The sequence below is a fragment of the Pseudonaja textilis genome, chromosome 6, assembly GCF_049901715.1.
Source record: "Pseudonaja textilis isolate UNSWEBS1 chromosome 6, rPseTex1.2, whole genome shotgun sequence".
Lineage (NCBI taxonomy): Eukaryota > Metazoa > Chordata > Lepidosauria > Squamata > Elapidae > Pseudonaja > Pseudonaja textilis.
This window is the reverse complement of record NC_141995.1, coordinates 18,173,238-18,185,264: the sequence shown is the minus strand read 5'-3', so window position 1 is coordinate 18,185,264 and position 12,027 is coordinate 18,173,238. Positions and strand designations below refer to the sequence as shown.

General features: G+C 36.2%; 1 protein-coding gene across 1 annotated transcript in view; it reads right to left on the bottom strand.

The window, feature by feature from the left end:
• NFKB1 (nuclear factor kappa B subunit 1) overlaps positions 1-12,027 on the bottom strand; it is an 80,751-nt gene that overhangs the window by 29,101 nt on the left and 39,623 nt on the right. The window contains exons 6-11 of the mRNA XM_026698269.2: positions 10,584-10,732; positions 8,392-8,555; positions 6,917-7,075; positions 5,315-5,419; positions 2,681-2,772; positions 2,287-2,425 (exon numbers count right to left, since the gene is read on the bottom strand). Of these exons, the coding sequence (XP_026554054.2) occupies positions 2,287-2,425; positions 2,681-2,772; positions 5,315-5,419; positions 6,917-7,075; positions 8,392-8,555; positions 10,584-10,732 (808 nt within the window). The remainder of the gene's footprint in view (positions 1-2,286; positions 2,426-2,680; positions 2,773-5,314; positions 5,420-6,916; positions 7,076-8,391; positions 8,556-10,583; positions 10,733-12,027) is intronic.

Below are 12,027 nucleotides of genomic sequence, written 5' to 3'. Positions count from 1 at the left end.
TCATCTCCTATTTGGGAACCTAGGGATCACTAGATCCTTTAAAAATGAACATGATTATAGAACGATTAGAATAATCAAAACTGAATGTGATGAGACAAGAAATACTTCTGAGAATATCCCAATTCTTTAGAAAATAAGTGAGCTATGTCTACCTCTAAGAGGGAAAAATTTATAGTACTTTTAAAAATATAAATCAAACAATGAAGTAATAATAAAATTATTGAACTATAGGATCAAAATTATTTAACAATTAAAATGCAAATTTGCCAAATAGGACTCTTGGAAAAAGAATTTAAATATCAAACATGTCAGTTATCAGATTATTTTGTTCAAATAAACACTATGAGTGTGACATTATTTTTTAAAAAATCACAGTGGATTTTTGAGAAACCAGTTTGATAGGTTTACACATTGAATCAATTTGTCATACATATTTACATATTGAATCAATAAATGAAATTTACATATTGAATCAGTAAATGAAATTTACATATTGAATCAATAAATGAGAAAAGCTCAAAAAGTCTTGCCTTTTTTGGTTATTTCTTTCTCAGCTGTATCAATATATACCATTCAGCCTTTTTAGGCATACATAATTAAAATAATTTGTGTTTCTATCAACTGCAATCAATAATACTCCATTTCTATTATCCAAGAATCAATATTTTGTTCTTCCTGTTCCCCATTAATGTGACACATAGATATTTCACAACTGATATGACAATATTGCTTAAGATATTTCTTGTCAAAACAACAAAATCAAAACTCAGATAATAGATAAACATGAATTCATTCATTTCAGAAAGAGCTTATGACACTTTAAGGAATCCTATGTTGATACAGCTTACTCAAATTGGTAAATAGTTATGGGTTTCTCTCAAGAAATTCAACTTCGGTGCATCTATTAAGAGCTTAAGACAGACATCAAGCTTAAGCTTCCCATCTTTAAAAGGCATGATAAAATTAAGTCAGTGTAGTTTTATTGCCTTTCTTCAGAATGGGGCCTGATTTTCACAATACTATAATCTTCAATTGCTTATATTTTTAACTTTGGAATTTGAAGAAATTATTGGCTGATTAGTGTGCACAGCTTTTACTACAATGTTTGAATGTTGTGAATGAAGAAAAATACTGTTAATAAACTAGTTATGGAGGGAAAGTTTTCACATCATCAGGAAAGAGACGTTGATTTCAGCTGCTGTGTGTTTTGTTACAAGGAAATTAAATTGAACCCAGGAACTGGGATTTACTGAGAATTCTGAGAATTCTCAGTTTACTGAGAATTCTGACTAATGGAAAAGTAGCCCAAGGTCACAAAAGAAGGCCAGTGATGTAATTACAGTGTTCAAAAAGTTGCAAATTTGAAAGTAAAGAATGGCTTTTGTTGTTAGAGATGGAATAGCTTTTCCATTGTGGAAACTACCAGGTGGTGGAGCATTTTACTCGTGGCCTGGAAAAGAAATATCGGAAGCTTCTACAATAACCACCATCATCACTAAACCTTCCAAAATATTTCCATACAAATAGTCCTCAACTTAACACAATTGAGTCCCCAATTTTTGTTGCTGACTGAAACATTTGATAAGTGATTTATGACATTTCTTGCCACCCAGTTGTTAAGTTAGTAACACAGTTGTTAAGTGAACCTGGTTTCCCCATTGGCTTTGCTTGTCAGAAGGTTGCAAAAGGTGGTCACATGACTCTGGGACACTGCAACAATCATAAATATGAGTCAGTTGCCAAGCATCTGAATTTTGATCATATGACCATGGGGATGCTGCAACAATGGTCATAAGTGTGAAAAACGTTCACTTTTTTCAATGCCGTTGTAACATTGAAGTGTCACAAAGTGAACCATTTAAGTCAAGCAGTGGTGGATTAAGGCTCACTAGTGCCTTAAGCACTGACTTGGTGCCCCCCTTTGTACATACTGTGCAAACGAAGCCATATTCTCAACTTTGTGGTGCCCCCTTTGGGCTTAGTCTGCTTAATGATTAATACACCACTGAGGTCAAGGACTATGTGTATATTAGGAGGTTTGCATGATACTGGTATTTTTATCTCATGTCATTTAAGACTTTCATCCCTTATTGACTACTGTATTAATTCTATTTTTATCAATGGACAGCATGTTAAATCCAGCAACAATTTATTGGCAACACTATTATTCTAATATTAACTAATATGCAACATATTACAATAGGTAGAAGAATTCCAACACCAATGATTTTCTAAAAAGATGCATGTCTTCTACAATATGCAATATAACACAGCATTGATAATTACCTTTGATTTCAGGATAGTACAGAAAAGGTTTTGGTTCACTGGTCTCTAGATCTGATTTTCGCCGTAATTGAACAAATACAGATGCTGCTTTTGTGATGTTGACATCTCGATACTTCGGTGTTTTGAATACTATTGCAAACTGTAGGCAATCATGATACAGATGATCAAGATAAGGATGGGAAAATGTAACAATTTATATATTTAATATATTTGCATATTATATTATCTTTTTTGTAGTTTATACATCTCTATATATTAATTACTACTTCATCGAAATAATAGGAAGTTAACTCTGATCAGGTTTTTAAACCCTGTGAACTGTTAAAAATTAAAGAGCTCACATTAAAACTTGTTGTATATGCTATCGCTATAATTCCTTGCCAAAAGAACTTACCTGTCTGTGCACATCAGTAGGTGAAAAGTCTCCAAAACCTTCCCAGACACCACCACTTTCATCTTCTTCATAAAAACGGATTTGAATATCATCTGTAAGTGAGAAAACATGAATCATGATTCATATTTACCCCCTGCTTTAATGCAGGAGCGGGAATCTCAGGTCCAGGATGACTTAAAATGGGCTGGGTTGGTTTGCAAAGACTATATTGTTTCAGTTTTACATTCACTGTCGTTCCAATTTAAAGCATGGTTAATTGATTTTTAAAGTTGTGATACCATTCTTCCAGACATTTCCTGAGACTCTGTGTGTGCTAATAGCCAAATGATGTGTGGTGAACAATTACACAAAATGTCTTTCTGAAGAAACATTTCTAAATTGCATCCAAATCTGGAAACAATTTGTCTGTTCCATCGCCCATCCACCCCAATTCTTTTGTCCAAAACAGAAAACAGATGTTGGAAAAGTTTAGATTCTGAGTAGGCCAGCATTAGTCAATCCAGAGTCTCTTGCCCTCCCTCAAGAAAACCTTATCCTAGATAAGAATGTATGGCTACAAAGCAAGCTGTTTGCAAATAAAGTTGAGAAAACAAAGTAAAAGCTAATGATTTCCTTTTTCCCTATTCTTAAGCTGTCCATCTGATATAAGAATGCAAGTTTTTTTTAAATCATCAAAGCCACATGGCTAATCAGGATGTATTCTGGTAAGCTGCAGGAATCTGGTTCTGTATTTTACAGGTGAATTTTAATAGGATTAGAGAAGTGGAGGTTGGAATAAAATTGTCAAAAAAGAAGAGTATATTCCTGTCTATCATACTGATGTAATAGGAGCCTGTTTGGTCTAGTGGTTAAAGCACCAGACTAGAAATCAGGAGACGATGAGTTCTAGTCCCACCTTAGGCACAAAGTCAACTGAATGACTTGGGCCAGTTAATCTCTGTCAGCCAAGGAAGAAGCAGGTAAGGGCAAACCACTTCTGAAATTTCGCCAAGAAAACTGCAGGGAATTGTTCAGTCAGCAGGAATCAACACTGACTCAAAGACCTATGCACACACACACACACACACACACACACACACACACACACACACATGCACTTTTGTCTGGATGAAATTGAAGAGAATTATATGTGATACTGGAAGAAGAGCCTGTCCTGTAGCACTGGAGATGGAAAAATTCCCCTTGTTGCAATTGTGGTGTTGATATACAAACTATTAAACATATTGTGCAAGATTGCCCACAAAGTGGGTTTGGTTCCCTAGAAGAAGTGTACGAAACAACCATCAAAAGCGATTGCCTAGATAGCTGATTTAGACATTCAATTATGAGGCCACTGCTGTACCCCTGTAGAAGTTTTGTATAGAATTCTGTGGACTGTGTGCATATGTTTATTTCTTTTCTATCATTTTCTCATCATATGCTAAATACTGAAGTAACCATGTGAAGAACAGAAATAAAATACAAGATCGTCAAAACTATGGAAAAAGTTGGGTTGGGGAAGCAGCAAATTAATTGGACTCATTAACAAAAGTATTACCGTCCAGGAAGGGAAAGGAGTTTAGCATAGGGGTTTTCAAACTTGACAGCTTTATGACTTGTGGACTTCAACTCCCAGAATACCTCCTCCAGTCATGTTAGCTCAGGAATTCTGGGAATTGAAGCCCACAAGTCTTAAACTTGTCAAGTTTGAAGACCCTTGGTTTAGGATATCCAAAACTATGAAGTATTCCCAAATGGATTGTCTTATTAGGAAAAAGTGCAAATTTGGAGTTAAAAAAACAGCTCCAATATCAATGTAATCTACTTGTGCAGGAAGAACCTTAATGATTCTAAAATCGTTGCTTTTTCTTCCCATCTTGCATCCTAATGCTGGAACCCTATATAAATATAATGAAAAATTATAGATTGTGCACAACAATCACAAACATTTAGGTAACAAAGATTTTCTTAAGAAATCTGGGAAGCACTAAGCTGTAGCACCACAAAAATGTATTGTTAGCTAATGTTTCCTTTTTTTCTTAATTAATTAAAATAAACCAGTTTATAGTGGCTACTACAACGAGTTCAATGTAGTGTATCTCAAAAATTACATAGATGTAGAGATGCAGTCCCCATATACTTGGGGAACGTTTAAATGGAGAAAATTTGTGGGCTGTCAACTCTGATAAACTTATACTTTTTTAAAAAAGTTGGCCAATTTTTCCTGTTACTAATTGTGCAGAGTTTTTGATAATAGATTCTATATCAAATTCTTTAATATAGAAGTGTTTATTGATACAAAAAGTATCACATTTCTCAGTATACATTGAGATATTTCAATTAATGCTGTTGCAAGGAAAAACATACTTGCTAAGGGAAAACCCCACTTTGGAGTTTCCATTTACTCAGAGTCTTATTTAAATCACTGAAGAAATTTATTTCACTTCCCTATCTTGGATTGGGAAGGACTTTGTCAGACTTGATATCTTATTTTTATCATTTACAAAAATCTATTCTATACTAATCTCTCTTATTACTAATTAAAATCAAATCAATTTTTGAGTTTCGAATAATTGCAAATTTCCAGTATATAGAAGCAACAACATGATTATATAACTACGTTCAACCATGATAGATGCAGTGTTGAGTTCTCACCCTTTTGGACTTTGTCACAAAGTAGGTAAACCTCTTCTCCCCCTGTTACACAGCCTGCAGTCCGATCCATCCGTACAATTTTTAAATTGGATGCATTTGGAGCTTCTGGGGAAGAAAATTAAAGAAAGAATTAAGTCAACTTCTAATTACTTCAACAAGGATTTTGTCCCAATTTGTCTATATCATCTCCAAAACTCAGCATTACAAAATATACAACAATAATCCATAGAGCAGGGGTGTCAAACTCAAGGATCCGGCCCACAGGGTGCTTAGATCTGACCTGCAGGGCCAACCTGGAAACAGCGAAGGACCGGCCTGTGGTGCCTCTGCCAGTGAAAATAGAGCTCAGGAGGTCCACGAGTGGCCCTCCCCAGTTCAATTTTCGGTGGCAGAGGGTTGCAGGAGACCATCACAGCTGAAAGTGGAGTTTGGTAGCCCATTATCGCTGGTAGAGTGTTTGGGCCACCACAGGTGCCCCCAACATGAGTGACATTGAGTTGGCCATATCCATCCTGGCCATGCCTACCCCAACCCCTCTAAAGTCAAACACAACCCTGATGCAGCCCTAAATGAAATCAAGTTGACATCCCTGCCATAGAATAAAATAAGAGAATATTACAAATAGTCCTTGATTTACGACCAATTGAGCACAAAATTTCCTTTGCTAAGAAAGACAGTTGTTAAGTGAGTTTTGCCCCATTTTACAACCTTTCTTGCCATGATTGTTAAGTCAATCACTGCAGTTATTAAGATAGAAACATGGTTGCTAAGTGAATCTGGCTTTGCCATTGACTTTGCTTGTCAGAATGTGGCAAACAATCATTGCAACTGTCATAAATACATATGCCAGTTACCAAGTGGCCAAATTTTGATCACATGACCACAGGGACATTGCAAGGGTTGTAAGTGTGAAAACCCATCATAAGTCTTTTCTGTTTTTTTTTAATGTAAGCCTTTCATATCCTTTTCAAAATGTTAATCGCCCATGTCTGAATATTCAATCTTGCAACAAAATCTTACCCTGTTTTCCCGAAAATACGACTTACCTTGAAAGTAAGTCCTAGCTTGATTTTTACACATGTGCCCAATATAAGCCCTACCCCCCAAATAAGCCATAATTAAGATCCCACCCACTCAAGTGCATGAGTAAAAATTACGTTAAGGTGGGGATTGGAGTGGTGGTGGAGCTGCCCTGCTACTTACCTTTGAACAGTTGTAGCCAAGCCTCGCACACTCCGACACCTGCCTTGCCAGGCATTTCTTCTGCAGCCAGCAAGGCTGGGAAAACTTTCCTGAAGGTCTCTGTAGCTGATAACAAAGCTCCGGATTGATCCAGAGCTCTGTTACCTGCTGCAGATGCCTTCAGGAAAGCCTTGCCAGCCACAGAAGAATAAATTCCTGAAGGCCTCTGACAGTGAAAAGTAGGCCAAGGGCAAGCACGCAAGTAAGGTTAGTTAGTGGATGAAATCCCCCGAAAATAAGACCTGGTGCCTTTTTTGGTGGGAAAAAATATATATAAGACAGGGTCTTGTTTTCAGGGAAACATGGTACTCAGACTGGGATTTCGCTACAGAATGGAAATAAAAGTCAAAAGATACTCACTGCTGTCATATATAGGATCAGACAAGACAGGCTGAAGTCTCCTTGTAAAGCTACCAGTGCTATCAGGAAGGAATGCAGTGAACATGAGCCGTACAACGCTGAGATCCATCTCCTTAGTCTGCTGATGTGCTGCCTGACGAATGATATCTCGTTCTCGTTCTGCAAACAATGGAAAAGAGTATGGATTATTGTAGCAAGGTGTCTTTTAATGGCGGTAATGATAAGTGAAAGGGGAAGCAGTCACAAAAGTTTAATTAAGAGGACGTCTAACCATTTTAGTGCAGAAAGCAAGAAGGTCAAATGGAAGCCAAAGTGAATAAAGATATATTATATTCAATGTGACAATTCTTCTGAACAGTTTTTTTTTTAATCTGCTCAAACCTTCTCAAGCATGCCCACACACAACGCTGCTATTTCTTTAAGAAATATAGGAAATTCCACAAATTCCCCATTCAGTTCAAAATCACCCACCCATCTATTTGACATGCAAAGGAGTTTGAAGAAGAATTACATTATGCACGCTTAATGCTAAGCATTACTTTGACCAAGAGATAAAGAAAAGGAGTGGATAATGTTCAAAAATGGGAGAGATCCATACAACAGAAATAAAAACTGAAAAAGAATCAAAGGAATATGCACCATAAAAGAAATTATCCCCCCACCCTCCAACTGAACTGTATATTAACAATTTTGAAGGAATGTCTATGGAGATTCTCAGTCATCCAGGTCATGGTTGTCCCAAATGTGCTTTTTTTCAAGTGGCAACTAGACTTTCTGTTTTTTCTTTGAAGACGTTTCACTTCTCATCCAAGAAGCTTCTTTAGCTCTGACTGGATGGCAGGGAATGGAAGGATTTATACCCCTTGCAGACAGCTGGACATTTGCATTCTTTTAGTGGGTCATTTAGGTCACCTGGAGGTTTATCTGTGTCATCAGGGTCACCTGAGTGGTGCAAATTGGTGTGGAGCCTTCTTGGAACTGTGGAAAGGACTGTGTTGTAGATTGAAGATAGATGATGTTGTACCCCTCCCCCTCTGCTGAGAAAAGGCTGTTCGATCTACAATCTACAGTCCTTTCAACGGTTCCAAGAAGGCTCCACACCAATTTGCACCACTCAGGTGACCCAGATGACACAGATAAACCTCCAGGAGACCTTAACAACCCACTAAAAGGATGCAAATGTCCAGCTGTCTGCAAGGAATATAAATCCTTCCATTCCCCACCATCTAGTCAGAGCTGAAGTATTTTCTTGGATGAGAAACTAAACGTCTTCAAAGAAAACCAGAAAGTCCAGTTGCCCCTTGAAAAAAAGGACCTTTGGGACAATTTTAGAGGAAGTACTGTATCATTTTTTATTTCATTGTTGATCATAAAATAAGATAAAAAAGAGACAATTGCTTACTCACTGTAATGATAATGAAGAGGAATTAAAAATAGCATTTATTTCACGTGTGCAGAGATAACTCTCTACCTACCTGTTAGCTGCCTCTCCTCTCCACCTTCCACTTGTATATAATTGAGATCGGGGTGAACGAGGAGTCCTGGATTGTACCCTTTTTTACATGCATCAATCATGCGCATTTCCAGTGTGTCTAATACTTTTTTCTTTGTAACATGTAATATTCCCAGGTTTGGAAATCTGTAGTGAAGTACAAATCATTATATAGACATGATTATACCTCCTCATGTCTAAAATATTACTGTTTACCCTTATCCCAATCAGCATACAGTATTTTCTCTGGCCTTAATAATGCAATCTCTGTTGCATTGCCTATGTTTATTCAACTATTTCTATTTTTGTAAAGCTAAAATGTTTAGGCATTAGACCATAACTAAAAAGACCCAGGTTTAAATGCCACACAAGTACTATCCATAGTTCACACCATGGTCTTGAACCAATAACTTCCCTAAATGGGCTATTGCAAGCGTGTAATGAGATGTGGAAAGCAAATAAATTCCTTTGAGCAACTTAGAGGAGGGAAAAATCTATAGCCAATAAAAAATGACTGGATAAATTCACCAAAAGCCTTTTTAAGTGTGGGAAAGGTTTTTTGGGCTTGTGTTTCAATAGCAAGACAGCATCAAATAAGTATGATGTTTGCATAAGTTAAGTATGCTTAATTTAAGTATGCTTAGCAAGAATATGATAAAAATTTCAAGATTGGAAGCAGAATTGCACACAACAGATCTTGCACTTGCAATTTGATGACAGAGTGATTCTTAACATCAAAAGAATGAGTCTTTCAAGTCTGAGAAGCAGCTTCTATCTGGCTAATTTCCCCCCAGGATTTTTTTTCTGTGTGCGTATGTGCCTGCCTGTGTGCGCATGTGTATTTCTAAAATCTTTCTGGAGAACATCAAACTAGCATTTATCTGAAACCTAATCCAATCCTAGGAACAATACTATGCATACTTTAGTTGCTCTTTCAAAAAAAAAGTAGAAGATTAACTAGGATTTAATATTCCCTTTGTTATTTTGTTCTTGGAATGCAACAGTTCAAGGAATCCAATGTTTATGTCAACGTCATAATGACTTTAATCTAACTTGAGTAAGAGATATTTATTTAATTTACAAAAAAAGAAAAAGGCTAACCTACACAATTAGGGAAGTGTGGGGAGAAGCTTCCAACAAAATAGAAAAACCTGGAAATTGAATTTAGGAAATATACTCGGGGGAAAGGAAACGTCTCCATAAAAATTCTGAATTCTATTCTTTTGCTATTCAGTTATTAATCAGGCAGCTTTGAATAAGAAGTTAATAATCAATTTAGTTCTACATCTGAAAATCAAGAAAAAAAAAATAACAGGAAAACTGTTGAAAAAAATAACAATAATTAAAAATAATTGTTGCAAGTGTTATATATTTTAAAAAGGATTATTATATTATTTGCCAATTACATCTGGATAGCTATTTCAGAATAATGAAACATTTATTTCTTTCAATACTTCAGTGGGTTTTTTTCATAGTTTTCAAGCTAGACAAATATAATGAAACAGTGACAAATACATGACTATTATTATATATGACTAAAGTATTATAACATTTTGTTTCTCTATCATGACATACCCAATCAATTTCAGTTCATTAGGCAAGCAGATTCACTAGTAGCAATAGCACTTAGATTATATACCACTTCACAGTGCTTTGGCAGTCAGCAGAAGTAGCCTGCAATACTGTATTCTAACCACTGTGCCATTACGGTTCATAATAATTTGAAGCCTTCTCAACAAAGCACACTAGAAATAACAATAGCAATAACAAAAACCACATTCCCATCGGATTTTGACTGTATCTTAAGAGTGAGCTCATGCATACATGGGTATGCCCTGGAGATATACTTCATCACAGATTACATGTATAGCAATCCTAAATGAAGGATAATCATCCAGATTTTATTATATGATATCCATTTTTCTTCTTGTTCTACTAGAGACTGATTTAAACTTCAAAAATATGTAAATTGTCACTATGCACGTACAGAATTTCCCATCTCTTCATATTCTAATTGCTCATCTTCTTAATATATATAACAAAGACGGTTTACCATAAATTAGAAAAGTGAGCCAGAATGAACATTGAGTGGATAAAAACGGTAGGTAGAGCTGAATCTACAGATCATAATTATGGAGAAATTGTACTTTATAAGGACACTACTTACTTACTTACCCTACTACCATGTCCTTTGGTCCTGCATTTACTGTGCAAACTCCCTGCTCACAGTGTTTTCCTACCAAGCTGTGAGCGTGCAAGTGGACATGTTTTCCATTTGTGACTAACTGCACTATTACTTTTGCAGGTCCAGCATAATTGCAGATCTGTAGGAAGCAGAATAAACACTTTTATCTCTGAGCAATTATTCCTCTGTTCTGATTTTATATTGATTTTTTAAATGTATTACATGTGGGTGCTTGCATGTTAGGAATGTATTTAAGCCACTGTAGAGTAGCGGTCCCCAACCTTTGCAGCTTGGTGGCCAAGCTGAAGGGGGAGAGGAACTAGGTTGTACTAGTGGGCCAGTGCACGCAGCTCAACTCATGTGAACGGTAAGCCGGTTCACATGCGCATAGCTTAACCCATGTGGATGGCAGGCCAGTGCGCATGTGTGCAGCTTAACTCTCATGGATAGTGGGCCAGTGTGCATGTGCACAGCTTAAGTAACACAAGTGACAGACCGATGCACATGGGCACAAGTGTCTACCCGCCTGCCGCTCACACAAGTTGAGCTGCACACACGCACATGTTGGCACTCCAGCCAGCTCCTCGTACGGCCCAATTCTGCATAGGCCATGGCCTAGTAGTGAGCCACGGGGTGGGAGTTGGGGAGCCCTGCTGTAGAGCGTGGAATAAATCTTTATTTAAAATTTAGGAAGAAATGTCAAATTCTAAGTGGCACAGATTTGAAATCAAAACAACAAAAGGATACTAATATTCTTGTACTAAGTTCTGCAATAGTACATAAATAGTTTCAGAACATTTGGACAGCTTGGGTGAAGGCATAGAGGAAACTAAAAATCATTATTATTATAAGTTAAATCCAAGATACTCAAAATAAAATAGTAAATTAATTAGTGTGACATCCCCATGAATACTGTACACAACAAGTAATTTCATTGGAGTTAGACATAAATATACCATTTATTTTTAATAATTTAATTTTAATCTGGATATTAAATAAAACAATGATAGAACTTCAAAGTTTTATAAAACAATACCACTTCTTTGGAAATACAACAAGCCTATGTTTAAATCATATTTTCCCAATAAGAAAGGCAAAATGGATTTTGAAACAATATTTCTAATCTCTTATTACACTTTTATTTTGTTGTGATATTTGCTGTTTATTTTGGTCAAGTGAATCTGAATGCTAACAGTAGTAAGATAGTTTTATAGTCCCTATCAGACTTTGCTCCAGCCTTTCATGCCTTGAATCTAGCATTCTTGAAACGGTTAAGATTTCTAAAATAAACTCAGACACCATCACTGATGAATACCATTTATTTTGAGTTAGAGGATTAAAATACATATATTAAATATATAGAGGGTTAAATGTATATATATCTAGGAGTATCAATTGCTGTCATCCCAGTTGAAGATGGTATGTATAAAACAC